At 39.2% G+C, this 24,205-nt stretch overlaps 1 protein-coding gene across 1 annotated transcript; it reads left to right on the top strand.

Moving 5' to 3' along the window:
• The first annotated feature begins 1,078 nt into the window (after positions 1–1,078).
• Positions 1,079–1,878, top strand: LOC126762044 (MD-2-related lipid-recognition protein-like). The gene has a single exon (XM_050478528.1). It carries the CDS (start codon positions 1,094–1,096, stop codon positions 1,742–1,744), a length of 651 nt encoding a protein of 216 aa, XP_050334485.1. The 5' UTR covers positions 1,079–1,093; the 3' UTR covers positions 1,745–1,878.
• Positions 1,879–24,205: the final 22,327 nt, after the last annotated feature.

Below are 24,205 nucleotides of genomic sequence, written 5' to 3'. Positions count from 1 at the left end.
CGACACGTTATTGTGAATGGGAATCGCTACCGCTCAATGATAACCGAATATTTTTGGCCCGAATTGAATGATATGGACTTGGACAATATGTGGTTCCAAAAGGAGGGCGCCACAAGCCACACAGCGAATGTCACAAACGATTTATTGTAAACCAAGTTTGGTGAACGTGTTATCTCACGAAATGGCCCAGTCAATTGGCCGCCTCGGTCGTGCCGATTTAACGCCGTTGGACTATTTCCTGTAGAGCTTCGTCAAGTCTATGATCTATGCTAACAAACCAGCGACGATTGATGAACTTCGCACGAATGTCGAACGTGAAATAGCAAAGGTAACGGCCGATTTATGCTTGAAAACCGTTGAAGGTAGGGTTCAGCGTCCGGGCTTCTGCAAGCGTCCTCGTGGTGGCCATGCAAAAGTGATCGAGTTTCATACATAATGGCATCGAATAATAATAAATAATTTCATTGCTCTCTAAAACCGTTTTTGTTTCATTTAAAAAAACTTTTTGGCGCTCTTAAATTGAAAAACCCTTTATAAATAACACGTAAAATCGGTTTGTCTTCAAAATTCCGAAACTTTCAAACGGTTTAGGATACAAGTTTTGGCATACCGAATTCTTGTAGAGCATAACATAACCGTACAGAAAATTCATTGGAACATTTTCCATTCTTCCTGAAACTAAAATTCAAATTTCATTCCGTTACCTCTTTAGTTCACCTGACTAGTTTGTCCGGCAGCTGAAGGCAGGGACGAAATGCAGCTAGTTTTATTAATGATTATCTAACGATTCTCTACTCGTAAATAAGACAAAAATTAGAAAACTTATCAACGCTGTAAAATATCGAATACTTCCTGGTAAAAAACAAATAAATTGAAAACTGATGGCGGCTGTAATTATTTGCACTAAATAACCTGATAAGCAAACAAAGTATATAAGAGATGAGCTGATAACGCTGCCACTAGATTTTTCTTTGTCTCAATGCCTTACTCATAGAATCAATATATTCGCGCATAGACACAGAGTGTTAGTCCCACAGCGAAGCTAAAAACTCGCCGCTTATCAGTTGAGCACAGTCAGAGGTCACACTGTCTCATGCCGTTGCAGGCTTTGAGCGCAGCGAAGTCTACACAAAACTCTCTCTTATCACTTGCCAATCGGTCAAATCCATCAGCGGGCTCCCACTCGCGCTTAGTGAGACCTATTAATTGCCTTTTGAAACGTTCGAAACTGTCCAGTTTCGTGCAGCATTTTGAAGTGAATAGCATTGGAGGAAAGTGCGTATCAATGTCGCTTTTAAAGGTCTGCATAGTTTTAGCAGCGATCTCGCTTGCCGTCGCCGATATTGTAGATTTTAAGCCGTGCGGTGATGTCGACGCCTGCACCATACACGAGGTACGCATCGATCCTTGCCCACAGGCTAGCGAGCATTTGGCATGCCATATACGTCGCCGCCGTCCGGCCACTATGTCCTTCGACTTCACGACCAATTTCGCTGCGGAGACGTTGGAAGCCGGTCTGGCCTGGCAAAAGAGCGCTACACTAGATCTACCGCTGATCACCATGGACAAGCAGGCATGCAAGTACACACCGTGTCCCACGGTCGCCAACCAACGCCAAACATACACCATGGATGTGCCGATCGAAAGTAAATTCCCCATTAGTCCCTACACCATCAAATGGACTCTGAAAGCGCCCACCGGACAACTTTGCTGCTTCACCGTCGACATTAAAGTGGTGCGTTAAGTCCAAGATGAGGAGAAAAAGACATATGATTTTCAAAACTAACGAAATTGTAAAAGATATTAATTTTAGAGTGAATGTACGTAACTAAACGGTAAAAATAAATTGATCAATAAACATTGCAAAAATTTGCGAAATTGTGGTCTTTTGAAGGGGAGAGGTGAAACTGAAAGATTTGAAGTGCAGTGTTGTAAAAGAGTGTAATATTTGACTCAAGAAAAATAGGCGATTTCCAACACAAGCTTCTCACCAAGTTAAGCTTTGTTATTTGTGTGGGCCAATCGCTCCCCAAAAGTAATTAGAACTAAACAGGCAATTATAGGAAATGGAATCGAGACTTTTTTTTTCGTGTTCGCTAGTAGTTTATCTCCCAAATATGCGATTAAGCTTCTTCAGGTCGCTCGTAATTTAAAACTGGCATTTATTAGCAATTAGTGTAAGAGGTGAGGGAGTGGAGGAAAATACCAAACACCGCGAGAGTGGAAAGCTATAAAAGTGCCTTCGGGCAGTTTCGGGCAAGAGCAGTTTAAATTTAATTGGAAATACATATACTTATATACATACATATTTTCTAAAAATTATTAAACATCTGGGAAAAATTAAGCAAAAATTAGAAAGCGCACAATCGCGCTCTTATCTTCCTTAAGCAATTAAAAGAAAGCAATAAACAATTCAAATACGAGTACAGCCATGGAAGGTGATTTGGGAGAGGCCATGACATTTATTTTAGTAGTGAATATTGATTTAAAATTATTTTTATAGGCTTTCTTTGTTGCTCGGTGGATAAGCATACAAGTTGCTCCATCACGTGATTTCAAACTTGTTTGTTTCTAGCTGAGCTGATAGCGCTCAGGCAGTGTAAGTATCTATAGAAAATATAAGAAATATGAAATATAGTGTGTGTTGTGGAGTGAATATATTTATATAATACTACAACAAATTTATTTCAATATAAAAATATTTTATCGACTGTCCCTTAAGTTGTGAAAGAGTCTAACAGAGAGAGTTTTAGTAATGTAAGCTGTTTAGTCGAAGCGACCGAAACCATATCATAATATTCTTCTGAATCCGACTGCTCCTTTTGGCTTCTTTCTTTTCGTTTTTTCGTTTCGGCAGCAGCGCCAGCACCAGCATATTTGACCTCGTAGTTCAGACCCCTGAAACACCTAACTATGTATTTCGCTCACTACCTTTCGATGATTGTACTCGTAAAAGCACTTCCCAGAAATTTGTTTTTTCTTTTTTTTACGTTCGCTTTCTCTCTACCTTTCATAGACCGGAAAGCCTTAAAAATTTTAATTATCTACGGTTCTTTAATTCCCTATAGCATATTGGTTGTCAAAAAAGTCTTGCGGTATTTTTGCTAGTTGGCGCTGAAAGCGCGTAGTTCTAGTTTTATTCGTCGCATTGGGTCATGCTATACCTTTTTGGAAAGCTCATTTCACGCGCTAACACGTGTTTGATTGATTGTCGTTTCTTTAAAGTCGTTCGTGAGTTATATCGCCACAAACATGGAGCAAAATAAAAAGAAAATACGGCATATTTTACAGTACTACTACGATAAAGGCAAAAATGCGTCTCAAGCCGCCAATAAAATTTGTGCAGTTTATGGACCCGATACAGTTTCCATTTCCATCGCACAACGATGATTTCAACGTTTTCGTTCTGGTGTAGAGGTGGTCGAAGATGCGCCACGCTCCGGAAGGCCTGTCGTCGAAAATTGCGATAAAATCGCTGAATTGGTCGAAAGAGACCGGCATAGTAGCAGACGTAGCATCGGTCAAGAGCTGGGCATGAGTCATCAAAAATTCATTTCAATTTCAATAAAAAAAAAATCAATAATAATACCGCAAGACTTTTTTGACAACCCATTATATGAAAACAACACCATTTTCAAGTAGAATTATCAATTTGACCTTTGCTTCCCTCTTTTATATTCTTCGAAAATGTTTTGTTTGGCTTCTTTAATCACCTGACTCTTTTTTTTTTTGCTTTTTTCGTTTCCCTTCTTTAGCTAATCTATAGAAGACCTCAAATATTAAAATAATTTTCCGTACAACTTTGTTTGTCATTTTCTGTATGAGTCGAACCATTAAAAGTTATACTAACTTCGTCAGCATTCACCCCTTAGTTATTCCTTAGTCAAGCCATTCCAATTTAAACTTTTTCAGGCTGAGTTTCGGACTCTTGATGGCCAGCTCTTCATCTGTTTCGAATATTGAAGTAAGCGATGACTAACCCCAAACAACGATTCGAGTAACCTTTCACTACGTTGAAAACTGTTTCAAAGCTTCAGAATAATCAGCAAACTTTGTTAATACCTGAACAGGTTATATTTAGTTTGGCACGATGCTTGCAACACCCAAAAGGAAACGTCACGGAGCCTATAAAATATATTGTATATTAAATAATTATCAAGCTGAGTCGATTAAGGCATGTTCGTCTGTCTGTCCGTCCGTACGTCTTCAGTTTTTGAGATATCGATCTGAAACATTGCTCCCGTTCTTTTCTCCTTAAGAAGCTGCTTATTTGTCGGAATCGCTGACATCAGACCACAACAGCTGTCATACAAATTGAACGATCGGATTCAAGTGCTGCTAAGACATCCTTTGTATTCGTGCAGGTTACTGATTTTAGAACTTCTCCAAGCTGACCTTTGAAAAAATGATCGAGATCTGCAGTTTTCCTGTGAGTTTCGCTGCTACTTCCATTCAGAAGCTTGAAGTAGGATTAAGATTCAGATTCATCGTGTTTGTACATGTTTTACTGCCTTTCAATATATTGAAGAAGCGTTTAGCCAAAGCTTAAGAATACTCATTTTTTATTTCTTTGGCTAAATCAATAGAAAAAACCTGAAAATGCGTGAACACTTTCGCTGCTTGAGCAACCACAAACTTTAATTGATGTACAACCAATTACTTCTCAACTGGACAGTGTTCCTTAAAATTGAGATCTCTGTAACCGCTTTTTCTGCAGTCCTAAACATCCTTTGCATATTAATTATTATTTTTTCTAGCAAGAAGACCACGTAGATGTGGTGTGTTGACCCCGTAAGTTCATTAAGTAATAAAACATTTGCTGCTGTTGCACATTCTTTTTTCATCCATCCATGTTTTGTGTTTTTTTTTTGGTTTTTGTTGCTGAATTTATAAGTTCGGTATGATCCACAAATTTCCTTTTAATGAATTAATTTTGTTATTCGGTTTTGTTTGCTTAAAATGCGCGGTGAGTTGGCAACAAAGCGATACACACACATACAAGCAAACATATATAAATGGCAATAAAAAATATTCGAAGGCATAAAAGATAGGAGCGCTTTGCTCGCATATAATTTATGCCGGAATTATTCAAAAAAGTGGTTGAACTGCTTTATTTTAATTTCTCTTCCTTTTTGGCGCGACTCGGTGCGCTTGCTGCCCTATTGACACGCGACACGCGAGCGCATGAATTTTCATAAATTTTTTTTTGTTTTTCTTTTAGTTGAATTCTCTTTTATGACAGATTTTCATTTGCATTTTTTGTTGTTGATTAACAATCAATCGAAACTGTAAAAACTTTTTGGCTCGCTTGTGGCTTTTTTACAATCGCTAAGTAACTTGTGGACGCTCGGGGCTTCGGTTGGGTTCGTAAGGAATTCTAATATTTTTAAATTGTGCGGTAATTAATCAAAAAGACGGAAATTCATCAATTTAAATATTATTCTTATAAAAATTATTTTTATTGTTCTTATAAAAACAAGTATCAACTGAATTTCGAAGTCCCCTTTAAACGATATTTTAATATTAGTATTTATTTTCAGATCAGTTTTTTGGGTTAAAATTTCGAAGCTCTCTTCGAACTCTTTTGGTAGTCTTAGAAACTGTATTTCAATATGTTTGACAATTGCAATTTCAGGCAGCTTAATCAATCCTCTTCTTTCTTTTGAGATGTTAGAATTGAAATACTAGTCTCCAATAGAGGAACCCTCAAGTCCTTTTTGAGTTGGTGCCGCATTCTTAATGATTTTTTATAAAATAATTTTACTTGTTGTTATCATAAAATATTTTTTGATCAACAGTCAGAGGTTAGTTAGGTTAAGAGGTCGACCATAAGAGAGATCTTACTTGATCAGCTTTGAACGGCGCTCCGCCGTGGTAGCTAAAACTCCTAACAACTGGATCATACGACTATTGTAAGGGTTTTAGCCTATCAAAAAAAATGTGTCGGCTAATATCAGTTTCGGTAAAGTCTACTGGTTCGCCGAAGGTAAGATGAGATGTTTCGGCCTTAGTGTAGCAAAGGCTGGATGAAGGAGGAGAAAGTGCCTGGATGTTTCCACTTCACCCTCACAGTCTTCAGTAAGAAATGCTACGATTGCGGCAAGATGAAATTTGCTCAAGGCAAGTAGTTCAGTAGATCTCTTAAGTTCCACTCTAGCTAGAACGATCATCGTCCAGCGCCTGCTAAGTGCACGCGAGGTCCATTGGTAAATTGCTAATGGAGACCCAAATCGGTTCCAATTCGAAGTGAGCGTGGCAAGAGCTCCCCTCTGGCTTTGCAGTTACTGGAGTGAAGGCTCAACTTTCTGAAAAAGACAAAAAAATCAGCAATTGCGGTTGCAGGAAGCTTAATTTATAATATTTTTCCTTTTGAGGTGTTAGAATTATCGACTAAAAGAGGAACTTTCAAGCCCGGTTCGTGAGAAACTTTTTACGGAAGGAAACTTTTAATGGTCGAAAACGGGATAGAAGTCTTTCGTAGTGGTAATACGATCTCTAGCACCTACACAATAACTGTATTTGAGCATTTAAACTAGATCTGAAAAATAGTATTGAGCTAGCAATAATCATACTTAAGACACTTAAGTGAGAATTTCAACATTTCTCGGGTTCAGTGAAGTTGGTTAAGGAAAAGTAATTTTGAACAACCGTTACCAGAATATCTCAGAGACCAACAACAAAAAAATTTAGCAACCGTTTGACATAAGTTTTTCTTTCTGCTATTCCACGTAAATTTGTTTAGAATTTACTAGAGTACTTGCTACTCGCTTCGTAAGAACCAGGCATGTCTCAGCTTAATGCTATCATATTCAAAAACCGCTTCTGATTTCAGTAAAAACTGAACACCAAAAAAGTTCAAAAGTATCCACCCTTCTCCACAATTTTTGTTCAATAATCAAAAAACGCTTCCACAGTTGAATCGAAATAAAAATACACTCGCAGCGCGTTGTTCAGCTGCTTTGAAGCCCCGTGGCCGTGCATTTTTTGGCTGTGAAAAACATGTTTTGATTGTAAAATAATCTGAAATTCGTGCGTCCTCTGAGACCCGTTGAAAAGTTGCAAATTAGTGAAATATTAATTTATGCATTTTTTGTGGCTTCGCGCCTTAATTAATAAAGCAATTAAAAGTTTGTGGCGCACGTAAAAACCGGGTTCTTAATTAAGTAAAAATGTTTGTAATTAAGTTGGAATTTCCACAGAAAAACGCTGGACACTCCTTTCCCCCTTTCCTCCACACGATGTAATTAATAGCTAATCAAATACAATTTAAATTAGCTACAAATGCACTGCACGTCGGCGTGGCCGCTAACATGCCGCCAAATGAGGCATGCCACTAACTAAGAAGTCTACTGCTGCATGCAACCTAAGCTCCAGTGATTAGTGCGGGTATTTGTCAACCAACAAATGAGTTGCACCAATGAGCCAATCAACAACTGCACCGCCTTGGGCACAACAACACAATCACCAAGAACAGTATCTTCGTTGCGTCAAAGGCAAAATGTCTTAGCTCAAATGTCAGACAAAGCATCCATGTAGATATGTGAGTGTATGTGTGTGTGTGTGCATATTTCTAAGTACATACGAGCATCTACGAGTATTTTGCTCTTTGCACGAAGTGTGACTGACAGCCAGCGACACATTTGTCAGTCTGTTGCCACTCATGTGCTGGCAAGCGCCACATATGAACTCCTTCCCGGCATCGAATTCCGATTCTGAGCTGCACAATTCCAGTGAATTGAATTTGATTTTCCCCAATTGACAGACGAGTTTGACGAGCTGCCAGGCACGGGGCAGCTGCTTAGGTGCATGTCAAATTGTCAACAATTGTCTCCTAAGCTGCCAGTGTGCAATGTGGCAAGTTGCAGCAGGAGCAGCAGCTTCAGCCAGCGCTTCATAATGAGGCGTATCGTGCATATTTGCCTCGGTTCCACCAGTCCTCCATGGCAATACACACATTTGCTCGTATGCCCGGCTGTAGGTGCCCCACTTTTGTTGCTTATGTAGGTATATGTGTATGTGTGTAGGTAATTGATTTCGTACAGATGTTATTACACATTTCGTCGGCATGCAACCGTTTAATGATTGCTGATTTGTATTTAATGCAAATGTAACAAGTTGACAATTGACAAACAGTTCGGGGACTTCGAATATCTTTGTGGAACTCGCTCGTACAGAGACTACATGTATGTATGTACATTTGTATATGTCTAATCTATAACACAAACATATTTGGTGTGCTGGTAGTTTGAGTAATTGTTTCAAGTTTGCGAATGCCTTTAAAACTGGGCTTAAATTCTGAAGAGATTCGACCACATTTTCTTCGCATATTAACATGATGAACGGTTTCTGGGTAAATGGAAGGACTTCGTTGATCTCAGCCAATTTATCACTATCAGTTTAACCAACTTTGCACTGAATATCCACCCCTCGACGAGGGCCGTCGGCCTTCAGGTCAGAGAGGAAGAGATGACTAATATGGTCAAATATCTTGGTCTCACACTGGATTCCGATCTGCGGTGGAAGCAGCATTTTGACCTGACCATGGAATGATTCCACTCTCTCGAGCTACTGCTTAGGTATAATACAATCAAGTGGTACATCAACGGCTCGAAAACTTTGGAGGAAATTGATGCAGGAGTCGCAGGACCACGCACTAGACTCTCCATACCTATGGAAAGTTTTCCGAGCATAGTTACAACCTCAGCAGGTTCCAATATGTAATCAATGTCCCAATGGACAAGCTCTGTCGCATTCTACACTGACCATTGCAAGCTTAAGAAGCACTTATATAACATGGACCTTGCTTGTTGTGCAAATTGCCGGTTCTGCGACAGGGAGCTTGAAACTCCAGAACACCTACTAATTGACAGCAGTCTGCAAACGCAGGATAAAGATCCTTAAATCCATGTTTCTGAATAGGATTCCCATTGCCTCATTAGCACATAGCACTATATTGGAACTTATCGATATGCTGGGGTTAAGTGGGTTAAGAGGGCACAAGAGACCTTAGGTCGTGGTGTGGTCCTCATCTATTTCTCTTATCTTACCTTTCCTTCTGCTAAAAGTTAAAAAATTTTAGATCAAAGTATATTGAATGCAAACGTCAATCAGTTTGATAACATGAATACTGATTCTCCAACTCCGCCCATTACCTTTATGCCATGAAACATGTGTACAAAACTCCTTTAAAATATTTTTATTTTAATGGCAACTGCAAAGCCAGAGAGGGCACTCTTGTCACGCTTACGTGGCGTCTTACGTTCTAACACTAGACCAATGGACCTCGCGTGCACTTAGCAAACACTGGTCGAACATTCTTCTGGCCAGTGTAGAGAATAGAAGATCTACTGAAATACTTGCCTTGTCGAAATAGTAGGAGTTCTTACCAGAAACTTTAATGGTAAAGTGGAAACAACCAGGCACTTTCTCCTCCATTATCAAACTTTTGGCCGACTGAAGTCATAATATCTCAATCATCTTAAGTTCGGTGAACTAGTAGACATTGTCGAAACTGATATTAGCCGACTCAACAAAATTGTGATAATCTAAAATCACTTTGTTGATATGTAAGGGTCTTATGATCCAGTTTCTAGGGGTTTTATATACCACGACGGACCGACGTTCTAAGCTGTTCAAGTGAGACCACTCTTACGATCGAGCTCTTAATCTAATCTAACCTAACCTCTGACTGTTGATCAAAAAATATCTTATGATATGATATGATATACAACAAAGAAAATTATTATATGTATATTACATATAAGAAGGCGGCACCAACGGCTAAATTTCAGAAGCAGACCCTCGTGGTACATTCAACATCTTTGAGACGGTGGTTAAGACGAGACAACAACCGGACTAGTTTATTGTTCAGCAAACACTCCGCCATCTGATAATTTGCTCAAGACCAGCGATGCTAGAACTCATATTTAACGAGTAGACTCGATCCTGTTTTCTCAAAACGAAAGAGATAGCTCTTGTAGAAATAGAAGAAGGATTTACTCAAATGTGACAATAAATTCCGTTATATCCCAATGAAAGGTAATGCAAATAAATAAAGAATAAACTCGTGTGTGAATAAATAGATTGCGCTACTTAATTATTCCGCTAAATAAATTTTCACTAAAGAGAAAATCATTAGCACAGAGCCATCTTAAATAGTCGAACCGAGAGCAAACGACCAACAGGAGCGAAGCGAACAACAATCAACTCAACACCGGAGCAGGAGCGCACAATAAAAGAAAGCAATTTGAAATAAAAAGCAGCGGCGAATGAAATTCCAACATCTTTAAGAAATAAAAAAGATTAAGCGATAAAATAATCTGAATAAAATGCCTCAGCGTCGCCAACCCACCAGCAACCACTTAGGCACCGCGAATTTTTCGAAATCACGTTGAATGCAGGACAGGCAAGTTCCACGCTCAGGCGTCGCTTGGCAAAGCTCTCATTAAGCCATTCTATGCTTTTTAATTTACGCAGAGCCACACGTCAAATTCAATTTGTTTGGCGTTGTAGAGCACCCCGAGTGGGACGGGCAGCCGAAGTAAGCGCAACGGATTTTTTCACGCAGCAAGCGTAAACAATTTCCACTTGCCACAGCGCCTCCCGAAGAGACAACCAGCCAGAGTGCGGCTCAGGAGTGAGGGCTGAGTGCGCTTGGAGCTTGTGTGTGTGTGTGTGACACGGTTGCATGGCGTTACGTTTTAATTTTATGTCCTGACGCCGCTGATAAGATTATCCTTGCCACAATTTTTTCACATCCGCCATATTCTTACTTTCATTTGTACGCTCTCTTCGTGTCAGTTTTTTCTGCCCGTTTCGTTTTGCCACTTCTATTTTTATTTGCGTTTTATGATTATTTGACTTTGATTGCGTCGCGTTTGCATTCAGCAGATGGACCGATCTGTAGGGGTACGACAGTGGTTGACGTCGTGATTGGCTGTTGGCGTAATGTCAGCAACGTTAACCGTTACATTGTTGTTGTGCTCTTTCCTTTTTGTTTGTTATTGTTGTTCCATTTAGGAATTCGCTAGCCAGCAAGTGGCATGGCTTCCAGGGACCATGGTTAAAATCGAATTAAGCTACGTTAGAGTTTTGCTGAGGTGCCTTTCGGTTCTGTGCTCTCGGTAAAGGCGAATATACCATACGTAGTATTCATAGTGTAAAAGGCCTTTCATTTGAGGCAATCCGTTTTCTGTTTCTTTGGTTTTAGAAATGTAATCTAAAGTTCTTTCCAGGTCAAAGATTGGCTTACGCAGTTATAGCCGAGTTTACAACAGCGCGCCATTCGTTCTTCCTTTTCGCTGTTTGGCGCCAATTGGAGATCCCAAGTGTAACCAGGTCCTTCTCCACCTGGTATTTCTAACGAAATGGAAATCTTCCCCCGGCAGGTCCTGCTTCGAATACTCTCAGAGCTGGTACCCGCTGTCTACACTGAACAATGCCAATGTCGTCGTATAACTCATACAGTTCATCGTTCCATCGACTGCGGTATTCGCCGTTGCCAATGCTCAAAGGACTCATTACCTCGACTCATCAGATGTTGTCATCGTCCATGTCTCTGCATCATAAAGCAGGACGAGATGATGGGATGATCAGTGACTTGTAGAATTCTCTCTTTGTTCGTCGAGGAAGGACATTTGTCTACTCAGTCCGAAGTATCTCCTGTTGGCTAAAGTTATTCTGCGTTGGACTTCGAGACTGACGTTGTTGTTGGTGCTAATGTTGGTTCAAAAATAAACGAAATATTTATCTAAAATTCAACAGAAATTCACCGATTGATTATTCTATGGACCCTAATCAAAATTGTTACCTAAGTATAATGTAAACCAAGTCGGTAATGGCAGCGAATTTATTATTAAAGTCGTAAGGTTTTAAATTAAAATCCCAAACTAACTCTTTTGACCTGCCCTACAACCTACAATACGAGAACCCTTTATTCGTAGTTCGTTTAGTTGGAAATGAGAACTTATTTCAGTATACTAACCTCCAAATCGCGCAAGGTAAATGAGAAGTAGTGCGAATGTTGTTGATCCTTGCGGCATCCTTGTGAGCCAATCAAAGCTGGAGAATTGTTTTAAATTGTTCCTGCAATGGTAACACCAACGCCAACGCCAACACCAACTATGCTTTGTGTGTGTCGTCTACTTCGTTTTATAACTGTCATTTGCGTATTATTTCGCTGTTTGCTACTGTCTTCACAAAGCATAGGTACCGTGAAATGACAAAAAGTTGCTTACAAATGTCTTCGCCACTCAACTCCACTCTTCTTGACATTTGTACGCCCTTCCAGCAGCAACAACTCTAGCTTACATTGGACGAAAAGTAATCATCGATGTTTTGGCCTTCGGTGACAGTCGGGGCTATGTCTCGTTGGTTGTTGCTGTCTTCATTGCCGTTTCGTTAGATTGAAGAACGAATGAAATTAAATGAGGATTACTTTTTTTTTGCTTTCGCTCAGCGCTTATTTCAAGAAATAAATTTTTTTGCCAAACCGAAAAAGTAATGCCGCTCGGCAGAGGTGGCATTAAGACATCTGATGTTTTCATCTCTTTGCTTTTGCGTTTCTTCACTCCTTCTTGATATTCTTGCTTTTTTGATTCATAAATTTTTCCTTTCGGCTCACGTAATCCGTTTGTGCCGAGATCAAGCGGATTTCCAGAAATCATATGCAACATTTAACCGCCACTAATCGTCGAGGTTCACACGAAATTTACTTTTTAATTTATTGCAAATGAAACGGAGAAAGAGTAATCAGCTCCCTTAGATTCACTTTCTGCATTCATGTGAGTTGAATTGCTTTATTGCCGAAATTAAATGCTTAAGATTTGGAACTATCCTGAAGAATAAGGAGGATCTATACATATCTGGATATGTTTGCGTTGGAAATGTTACTAAGCATCTTAATTATCTTTCTAATTTGTTTTTCATATAGCTTCTGCAGATATCGTCTGGTAGCATTCCCAGCCTCAAAATTAGGGAGGGGCTAGTCTTACTAAGGGCAAAGAGATCACTAGATATCTTGCGATCGATAATGGTATCGATGATGGCCCAGCGCTGGCCAAGCTTCCGTGAAACCCAACTATTTAGTAGTAAAGCGCAAGAGGATTCGTGAGTTCCGAGCCAGCTCCCATTCCACCGATAGCGGTTCTGGGTGCCTTTTCTTGCTAGCTCATCAAATTTACAGCTTCTTACGATTCTACTGTGACCTTCCTTGATAGCGAAGTCAGGCACTCTATGACCAGCCCTGAACGCACTGTTAAAGAGTTTTTGGCTAGTATTGCCGCATTGCTAACTGAGTGGATGATCACTTCTCGGAAAGAGGCTGCACTCCGAAGCAGTAAATCCTTAAGGCTGCAACACCGGCCAGGTACACACTGCAATAGTCAGGAAGTCCGAATCTGGAGTTAATAAAGAGCTCCTGACGGTAAACTCTTCCACCAACCTTCCCCCAAGCTTTGGCCCATCCGTAAAGAAGCTCACTGCTCCTCTCCTCCAATGAACTCTTCCCCCCACAACTCCCTCGCTGGTATATACATAGGTAGAGAAGGAGCCGCCAAAGTTCGGTTTGGCAACTACACGATCCAAGTGATTTGGTATTAAGTCAAAGTAAGTGAGGATTTCCGAATGTTGAGACACCTATTGATTTAGGAATCTAGATTCTCTGAGTCTGATAGGAACTTTCGCAGCCATACACCTGCCGACGATGCCTACGGGCAATATGTACAAAATGAGCAGCGCCGCCCGTTGAACGCTCTAGAGTTCTTTGCAAGAGTGGTCTTTTCTAGAGCCCTCCACCACATTAAAACTCCATAGAACATAATGGGCTTGACTATGGTGTTGTAGAGCCAAAGGACAACTTTCGGTGAGAGACCCCACCTCTTGCCAATGGCTCCTCTACAGCAGTACAGGGCAATCGATGTATACATAGATCTTAATGGAGAATATTTTGAAAACAGTAAAGCGATTTTCGATGATTAAAATTTGTTTTTGGTCTCGATTCCCGAAATATAGAAGGCAACCTACGTATTACGGCAAATCGGACCAGCACATTTAATGGTGAAGTTCTAGACTCAGGATGAGTCATGCAATAAACGATTTTACTGAGCCTTATTGGATCGATTGGACATCGAGATCAAAATGTATAAATCATATGGGAAATTTTGCCAAAAATCCAACAAACCCAAGATTAACTCCAGAATGACGTCATTCTTTCAACAAAAATTTTTAAAAATGTTTTTCTAATATTTTTCCGTCTTATCCATACATACGTAGTATATATGTAGTTTTATGTACACACATACATTTACAAAAATATATACATACATACATACATACATATATGTATGTATATGTGATAAGTCTATATCAGTGCAAGACTTGACTCACTTTCTTTTCCTTTAGAATAATTGTGCGGTTTTCGAGAGGTTTAACAATAGACCAACAAATAACAAAAACAACTGAAACCAAAACGTCTGCCAGCAATCCACTTAAACAGTTACCAAAGATTACATATAACCCCTTTATTCCAGAGAATTCACACTGAAAGCAAAGCAACAACGCATGCACAAACACACGCACATGGCTCAGCGTACGTTTGTACGATTTTTAGTACGAAGAAGTACCTTTTAAGGCGAACATGCAACATTTGCTGATTTAACAAAAGGAATTTATCTCGAGAAGCACACATGTGTCGTTCCGATATCAAGCACACACACGCATGCATACATATTTACAATGGGGCACATGCCCACAATGCTATCACGGAGCTACAGCTAACCGTTAACCTTCAAAATGGAGGTGCGAGTAGATTGTAAGAGTGTATGTGTGTGAGTGCGAAAGGGCACTGCAGTGCAAAGTGTTGTCCTGCGATAAGTTGCCTTGCGTCTTGTGTCCGCCACACATGCCACATGCCACACTCAATCTAAGTAGGTAAATGAATTGCGTCTTTAAGGTGTATGGAATTGAGACAAATTTGTGCAGCCACATGTGAATACATACAAACACATATGCGATATACATACATACATATGTATATGAATGCGTAAGAAAGCTAGAGCCTCCCGTTTCCAGAGTTGCTGATGGAGCTGCGCGTGGAAAACCTAATGAAACACATAAGATCTGAAAGTTTGCTGACAACATACAGACACACACACATATGCAAGCAACTATTTTCGTAATGAATCTAAATCTTCGTTAACTTTGAAATACTTTGTGAGTTCGCTCGGCCACCCCCCATCTCAAGCGCTCAGTTCCAGCTTTGCTGCAATTAATATCGAGTATGAAAAGCTTGACTGCTTCTTGGACAGCACACCTAAATAAATGAATATTTGAAAATTCTTGTGCTCAAAAACGTACGGTACTTAAGGCGGCATGCTGATCCCTTTTCGGGCTTTCTCCGAGCATATAAATTTCAATTAAGTTTGCCACGTGTGAGGTGTGTAAAACTCACTTGTGGTCGGCAATGAAAGTTTCCAAGTGCTGGGCTGACTGACAGTGGGCCCAGCGGGCGTTGAAATGTTCACAGACTTTGTAGAAGGCTCATATATTTGCATGTTTATATTTTATTACAAAATATTTAAAGGAAAATTTTAATATGCACAAACATATATTTGGAAAATTCTAAGGTGTTCAGGCATTTTTGCGCATATATTTTCGGTGCGACCATTGGCTGCTGCCAAAATAAACACATTTACATTTAGCATTCTATGCCTGAAGGTGTCCAACAGTCTATATGATTCTACGTTCTGCCCATATGTGCTTGCTTGATTTGTCTGTGCAAATGAGAATGCTGCGTTGTTTGCTTAGCCTGACACTGATTTTTGATTTTGAAACTTTTTGGCAACTCGCACAAGAATTCAGCGCTGCCCAGCGGGCGGGCTCTATTGTCTCTGGCGAACGGTAACAATTTTTCAGGGTCTTTAACAGCACTGCGGGCCTAATTGTGAGTGACGGCTGTTTATTTTTGTATTTTTACCTTGTTTCTAATTTACATCTTTGTATTTGAGGTTAGTTCAAAAAAAGGTGACTTTCACAGTTTATTCGCCATAAATTTAAATCTTTCTGTTTCAATTTTTACAAATGGGACCTGTAAACTATTTTGAGACATTATAATTAGGTGATCTAGTGACTGATGCCCAGAGCATAATAAAATTGTGAAGGAAACATATCTCTGCCTGCTGAATGACAGTGAAAGCATAACACCAGGAGCTGGCGAACCCGATTCCCAAATCGATGACGATGGAGCGAACGTTCCATTGCCCGACCATGAAGAAGTTCGAAAGCAATTACCCATCTGAAGATCAACAAACGACAAAGCGACGTTGGCGCTCGAGCTATTCAAATACGGCGGCGAAGAACTGATAAAAAGCATTCATCAGCTTCTTTGTAGAACATGGTCGGACGAAAGCATGCCCGACAATTGTAATTCAAGTGTGCTTTGTCCAATCCACAAAAATAGAGACCTCACAATATGTGCCAACTATCGTGGGCTAAGCCTCCTCAATATCGCAAATAAGGTTCTATTGACCGACACAACCTACCTATTTGTCGATTTCAAAACTCAAAAACTAATACTATGTACTGACGTCGAGCAACACCGAAAGCTCCGTCAGGATCAGAAAGGATCTCTCCGACCCGTTCTATACCAAACCAGGTTTCAGACAAGAAAACTTCCTATCGTAAAACTTGTTCAACCAACTGCTGGAGAAGATACAATCTTCTACAAAAGTGTAGAACTGCTGGCGTACGCCGATGATATCGATTATCCATAACAACCGCGCTGTTAGCTCTGCTATCTCCTGGTTGGACAAAGAAGCGAAGCAAATGGGTTAGTGAACGAGGGCACGACGAAATATCTCCTGTCATCAAACAAACAGTTGCTGAGTTCGCGACTTGACTCCCACTTCACTGTTGACAATCGAAACTTCGAAGTCGTAGATAATTTCGTCTATCTTGGAACCAGTATTAACTCCAACAACAATGCCTGCCTCGAAATCCAGATTCTAGTTCGGACTGAGTAGGCAATTGAGAAGTAAGTCCACTATCGTCGAACAAAGACCAAACTCTATAAGTTAATCATTATTCCTCTTCTGCTATGTGGTGCAAAGACGTGGACGATGACAACATCTGATGAGTCGACGTTACGCGTTTTCGAGAGTAAGGTTCTGCGGAATATTTATTGTCCTTTGCCCATTTGCAATGGCGAATACCGCAGTAGATGGATCGATGAGCTGTACGAGATACACAACGACATTAACATAGTTCAGCGAATTAAAAGACTACGCTGGCTAGGCCATGTCGCCCGAATGGAGGAACATTCTAGCTCTGAAAGCATTCGACGCAGTACTTGCCGGCGTAAGCGGTGTCTATGCCAATAAAGACGAAGAAACTGTCAGCTGTCGATAGGGGTTTTGTAAGGTAAGTCACCTTGAAATATCGTGAAGTTATCTTCTAAAAAAGTTTTCAATACGGAGACTTGATTGTGATTCTTCTTGTATGGAAATTGTAGGCTAAGTGATCTGATATCGGTGATTCCGACAAACGATATAATTCTTGGAAAGAAAAGAAGGACCAGTTCAAGTGCATGTATTCAGATAGACGCACAGATGGGCATAGCTCATATTGTCACGCTGATGATTTATATAACTAAAAATATAATTTTACGGTCTCCGACATTTTCTTCTGGGGTTTACAAACTTCTTGGTAAACTTAATATATTCTGTTCACGTTATAAAACACAACAATGTTCTAATGATGGCCAAAACTATATTTGAAAAATTTTCTTTAAAATTTCTATTACGAGTAACTACAAGGGTCTATATGGTAACAATCTGCCATAAGAAAGCTCCCATGAAAGTTCGCCGACGGCTCGCTCGAGGCATGGAACTATTATGAACTCTCTATAAAATAAGAACAGTAAGAGTCAAAGCATTATTATATCTAAATAAACTATTTTTAGTACACATGAGTGTCTTGGGAATAAGCATTTATAAAAATTTAGTATTTCCTTACTTCGAAGGTATAAATTTACTTATACACACAACTCTTCTTCAGAGACTACAATGCGCTGGCGACCCAGTGTCTTTATCGCAGTTTTGATGTTGAAAACTTCACTAATAAGTTTACATCCCTTGAGGTACGTAGAAAATACTAACAACAGCAGCAAAAGCCGTGTTCAATCTATGTATGTGTGAATGTGCAACAGAGCAAAGCCATACACATATGCAAAGTTTAGGATATTTCTCAACTGACACAGAAATATGGAATGCCGTAAAATGGTGTGAGTTGCTCGGAAAATGTTAAATTTCACAAAAAGATGCAAAACAAGTGACAGGCGACAAGTGTCTTCGGACGACCGTCTGCCACCGCTGGTGTACGTGTACACGCTGTGGGGCAAACAAACGGTACTTACAAGATTCTTACGTGTTTTAACTGACAGCTATAATACGCACTGCCGGAAGAGAGTAGGAGGTGAGGCGAGTGAGTTGAAAGGGTTACGAAAGTTGTTAAAGATTGCGGACAAAGCTTGGGTAAGGCGAAGGTGCACCATATTAAAGTGGCATAAAACAAATGTGCAAGATTAAGAAATTTGACACAAGTGGCAGCGAAGATGGACACACATTCGTTGCGGTTGAGGCAACCGAAGGCACACACATTGCCGGGCACGAGGGCGGCCGCACCTGATGCGATGTTGTACGTGTGTCGGAGGTTGGAGTGCTACAAATTGGGGTTCTCACTTCAAGCAACTGGAGTCTTGCGGTTACTTGGCCAATTAATATTGCTTACGCACGCTCTTTTAAGGGAGCTGGGGGTGGCTAATTGTTAATGCCAGCAATAATTTCTAAGCTACTTTACCTTTTTGACTAAATCTGCTCATAAGTTTACGGAAGCGTCTTATGGTCTTAAGCTTTGCGACCTGTCCGTGCAATTAGTCAGCAATTTCTTCGAAAACTATTGAGTTGGTGAAACGACAGAAGTAATGAACCGTGCCAATCCATCAACATTTAACAGATTCATCAGCTTTCGTCATGTGCTCTCACTCACTCTTTTTCTTATTCGTTGCGCACATGTGATTTTAATTTATCGCATTTATTTGTTATATGCGAAGTTTTGAGAATGGTGAGGTTGACTTAAGTTATTTGGTAAAGAATGGTGCTCTGACATATTCCACTATTTCTACTTACGAGAACTATAGAGGATTTCACATATAAAGAATGAGATTTTGTTAATGAAATAACTCTCCTTTATACAAATGATATGGAGAGTGGGTACAACTAATGACGAATAATGTCTTACCGTTGCCTAAATATTCAAGAAATTTATAATACTTGTGGGTCATAAAAGGTTTGGCCTCAACGCTTTCCAAACACGATCTTGAGTGTTTAAATTGGTGGAAAAATCTCCTAACCCAAGGTAGACACACTTAGAATAACAGCTGTGGTCAAAATGTTATCAAAAACTTAGTTGTGTTTAAGTAGCAGTATCTACAGCAGTATTCCTAATAAAGACTATACTTTTTTTATCCTTGTAGCTTCATTTCCAAGGTTTTGAGCATGATGATTTTTGTGAAAAAATAGTCTACCCCAAAAGATCAAAGAGGCATACACATTCAAGTATCAATTATATAAATCAATTATTTTTTCAATTTATCCTCTGAGAAATTGGTTAGGGAAATGTCGAAAAATTGTCTCCAAGTAATAGCTGTGAATATTTCATAGGAACGTCCTCCTATTTTTTCCTACGGAAAATTCATGTCTCAATATCTCCTACTTAAAAAAAATATCTCCGGTCTTATATTAGTGGGAAATTGAAATTTCCACAAAAGTGCTCTTTTACAATTGCTTTGCAACCCACGCCGTTCAATAGTTATAAAGGTAAAACTTAATCATTTGAAGGCAATTTTGTGTTTTTTCATGAGCGTTAGAACTTGTATAAAGTTTTGCTTTTACGACAATAAAATATAAAGTGAAAAAATTAAACGTTTTTTTTGCTCACTCTAATACACAATATGCTTATTCAGTTTAGTCTATCCCTCTATATTTTTAGTAGCACCATTCCGAAATTGTTCAAGAACTGACCTAGTACAGGGATAAAAAAAAATTTGGGCAGCAATGCAACTTCTTATGATTGGCTAGATTATTGATATATTTAGCTTAAGATCTTTTTTACCATTTTCTTCCTGCTGAAGGATTTCCTAGATGATTATGTGGTGCGATGTGTAATATTTAAGGGCTTTCGTGAAATTTGGTCCACAATTTTAAAATTTTGTTCAAAATATGTATGGTCATACAGTCATAGTTGCTTCAGTCGATGGTGAGAATTTGCATTTCTTGAAAGGCAAAAGGCCAAAAGAATTTACTGTTCTGCGTTGTTCTAGTAGTATGGTTGCGCCATGTCCAGTTGCTCCCATAAAAGGAGGAGGCAACCTTTTGCTTGGAAGTGCTTCGAACGGGAAAAACTTTTGTTAGATTCAGCTCATCTTGAAACACCCATACAGTCGACCACTATTTACTTTCGGGCCCATTCACACAAACTCACTATTCGATAATTGTCAGCATTTCATAGACGTTTTTCGAAGCACCGTTATAGTATTTTTTAACATTTCTCTCGACCAATCGACACGGGCATTTGAACGATCGACAAATTGTGTTGGATCCTATGTGAAAAAATTTCATCTACAATCAAATTTTCATGTAACATTGAATGTATACTGGTCCCACTAATGACTATAGATACCTCAATCTCACGATAGTTCACAATACAGCGTCAATAATTTCCGGAGAATCGACTGATCGTGGAGTGATCTACGACCTCGATTAAATTCACTATGCCATAGATAAACACTGGCCTTTAATGAAGCTTCATCGCCAAATCTGAATTAAATGCATCGATGCACTGCTGCGGAGTTAATCCACGTTGCTCGAAAATGTTCGTGGTTTGCCAAATTCCGAAATAAAAAAAATAACTACGAATTATATCATCATCAACTATGGTTGGAAAGAGATTTCCTAGTCATCGAGTATGCTCCGAAAACCATCAGGGATTTTTATGGAGTAAAAGAAGGAATATTGATATTTAAAAATAACAAAATTTATTTCCCCACACTATGCTTTGAAAATGCCAATATTCTTAAGAGTAGTTAGATTAATTTTTTGAACTAAATGTTGTGTTAGATGAAAAAAGCGGTTTTTGGGAGTAAGAAAACACCTCTGAGTCAATTGTTTTCGAATATGAAAGATATATTTATACATATTTTAAAACTATATAAGAAAGTTAAAAAAATAATGTTTTTTGAATTACATGGCAATTTCGGCCCTTTCCATGATTGATATTTAAAAACAACAATCTCTCTAGCAGATATTATCCGTTCAAAAACGGTTAAAAATATTAATCGAAGTTAGTTAGTTGAAATTTACGCAAATTGTTAAATAATATTTGGCATTTTTTTAAAGAAACAATTATTTACCTAACAAGTAAGCAAGGGCCAAGTTCGGGTGTCACCGAACATTTTATGCTCTCGCATGATAAAGTGATAATCGAGATTTCATTATACGTCATTTACATATTTTTCAAATACCGTATTTTTGTAAAGTTTTATTCCGCTATCATCATAGGTTCCTAATGTACATACTCGTATTATACAGAAAAGGCATCAGATGGAATTCAAAATAGCGTTATATTGGAAGAAGACGTGGTTGTGAACCGATTTCACCCATATTTCGTACATGTCATCAGGGTGTTAAGAAAATATTATATACCGAATTTCATAAAAATCGGTTGAGTAGTTCCTGAGATATGGTTTTTGGTTTATAAGTGGGCGACGCCACGCACATTTTCAATTTTTAAATAAAGCCTGGGTGCAGCTTCTTTCTGCCATTTCTTCCGTAAAATTTAGTGTTTCTGACGTTTTTTGTTAGTCCGTTAACGCACTTTTAGTGATTTTCAACATAACCTTTGTATGGGAGGTGGGCGTGGTTATTATCCGATTTCTTCCATTTTTGAACTGTATATGGAAATGCTTGAAGGAAACGACTCTATAGAGTTTGGTTGACATAGGTATAGTGGTTTTCGAAATATGTACAAAAAACATAGTAGGGGCGGGGCCACGCCCACTTTCCAAAAAATTACGTCCAAATATGCCCCTCCCTAATGCGATCCTTTGTGCCAAATTTCACTTTAATATGTTTATTTATGGCTTAGTTATGACACTTTATAGGTTTTCGGTTTTCGCCATTTTGTGGGCGTGGCAGTGGGATTTTGCCCATCTTCGAACTTAACCTTCTTATGGAGCCAAGAAATACGTGTACCAAGTTTCATCATGATATCTCAATTTTTACTCAAGTTACAGCTTGCACGGACGGACGGACGACGGACGGACGGACAGACAGACATCCGGATTTCAACTCTACTCGTCACCCTGATCACTTTGGTATATATAACCCTATATCTAACTCTTTTAGTTTTAGGACTTACAAACAACCGTTATGTGAACAAAACTATAATACTCTCCTTAGCAACTTTGTTGCGAGAGTATAAAAATGGTAATTTAGTATATGAAACCAGTCAGCCAATAATGAGCTAGTTGCGTAAAATATTGAAAGACTCAAAAATAGTATTTCTCGAATGAAGGTATCTACGCACACACCCTTCAAAACTGAAGCTATTAATAAATATATTTTAATTAAATTTCTCGCTATGAATTTCCATTCAATAACTACACAAGGTCTAGGCCCGTCACCCACCCTTGCATGCGATCTGCCTTCAATCCATGATTCTAATCACTCAATGTGCTCAATGGAAAAGTAAATATTTATAATCACATTTAAATCTGCGATAAATGCAAAATTTCATTTAACTTATGAAAACTTTAACCTTTCCGATAGAGCGCACACATGCACCGACACACGCACGTGCAACACACGCAGAGCGGCAATCCGATGTACTTGGCTAAGCCACTCTTCTTAGCTGCGGCAGCCGGTGGCATAAACGTTTGTATCTCAAGCAGATAAAAGTTTCTGACGCAAAAGTTACCGCACACATCTGTTTGCCGCAAAACGGTGTAACAACCAACAGCAACAATACCTCTGCGCAGGCTGAGGGCAGCCGGGGATTTTGTAAACTTATTGGCACTTCGCAAGTGTGTGCAGAAAAGTTTTCGCTGCAACAGTGGCAACACAAACTATAAGTACTAAATGTATTAATACACCAATAGTTTGCCTCACTCACTTTCCCCCGCTCGCTCCGTGCAACGTGCCCCCAGCCACGCCAATTTGCCAAATGAAGCCCGTGAGTATTCTTAAGCCACTTTTGCTGCAACTTCACATTAATTTCAATTTTCTATATGGGAAACTTTCACTTGGCGAAGTGAGTGAAGCAGCTGCGCATGTGTATGTGTGTGCGTGTGCTTTGTTAAATTGCTTTGGGGTTATGTGCTGAAAGTTGAGGTGTAATCGCCGAAAAGTATGCTATGTATGTAGTTTGCCAAGTGATGAAGAGATAACGAAAAGTGAATGGATGGCTTGGTGAAGGGTACATTAATGATTGAAATGAGCACTATCGACAGTTTAGTAGAAAATTATTAGATAAGTAAGGTTTTGTAAAGTTCAAAGAAACTTTTTAGAGTTATTTTCACCTTTCGACAGCATCATAGCAAGATACTTTCTGGCTACAACTGATACATTGATGATGTTCCGCTCTAAATTGGCTGCAGGAAGGAGCTCCAATATCTAAAATAAACTCCGAAAGTTTGATTGAGTTTATTGAGGATAATGCAGAATACCGGTATAACATTTTTTGATATTTTTGCCATCACTACCAAAAAAATTATAAATAACTTTTATTACTTTTTATTATTTTTACACTAAAATTGCCCACTTTCCTCATCAAAATCGCTCATTCCACAACCATTTTCATCTTACTAATAAAAACGGCCACAAATAAATGCAAAACCCATCGACACTGCTTTCTCCGCGCCCGCTCCGCCTGTTTGCATTCCATTTTAATTGCTTTCAACAGCCGAACAACAAACAATTGCCCTCACAATCGGCTCTTAATTCGTCTTATTGACTCAAAACAATATCGCAATCACTTCCGCTAACAATACGCCAAAGTGGCAACCCTTTCTTGGCCTCCTCGAAATTCAACTGCATTTCAAACTGTTAACTTTCAGCAGGCAGCAAAGCTAACAACAAAGCATAACTGCAGCCAA

The sequence above is a fragment of the Bactrocera neohumeralis genome, chromosome 2, assembly GCF_024586455.1.
Source record: "Bactrocera neohumeralis isolate Rockhampton chromosome 2, APGP_CSIRO_Bneo_wtdbg2-racon-allhic-juicebox.fasta_v2, whole genome shotgun sequence".
Classification (NCBI taxonomy): domain Eukaryota; kingdom Metazoa; phylum Arthropoda; class Insecta; order Diptera; family Tephritidae; genus Bactrocera; species Bactrocera neohumeralis.
This window is presented reverse-complemented; position numbering and strand designations above follow the sequence as displayed.

What these genes read in the sequence shown, in the direction of transcription:
- LOC126762044 (XM_050478528.1), top strand. Translation starts at nt 1,094, where the DNA reads ATGCCGTTGCAGGCTTTGAGCGCAGCGAAGTCTACACAAAACTCTCTC.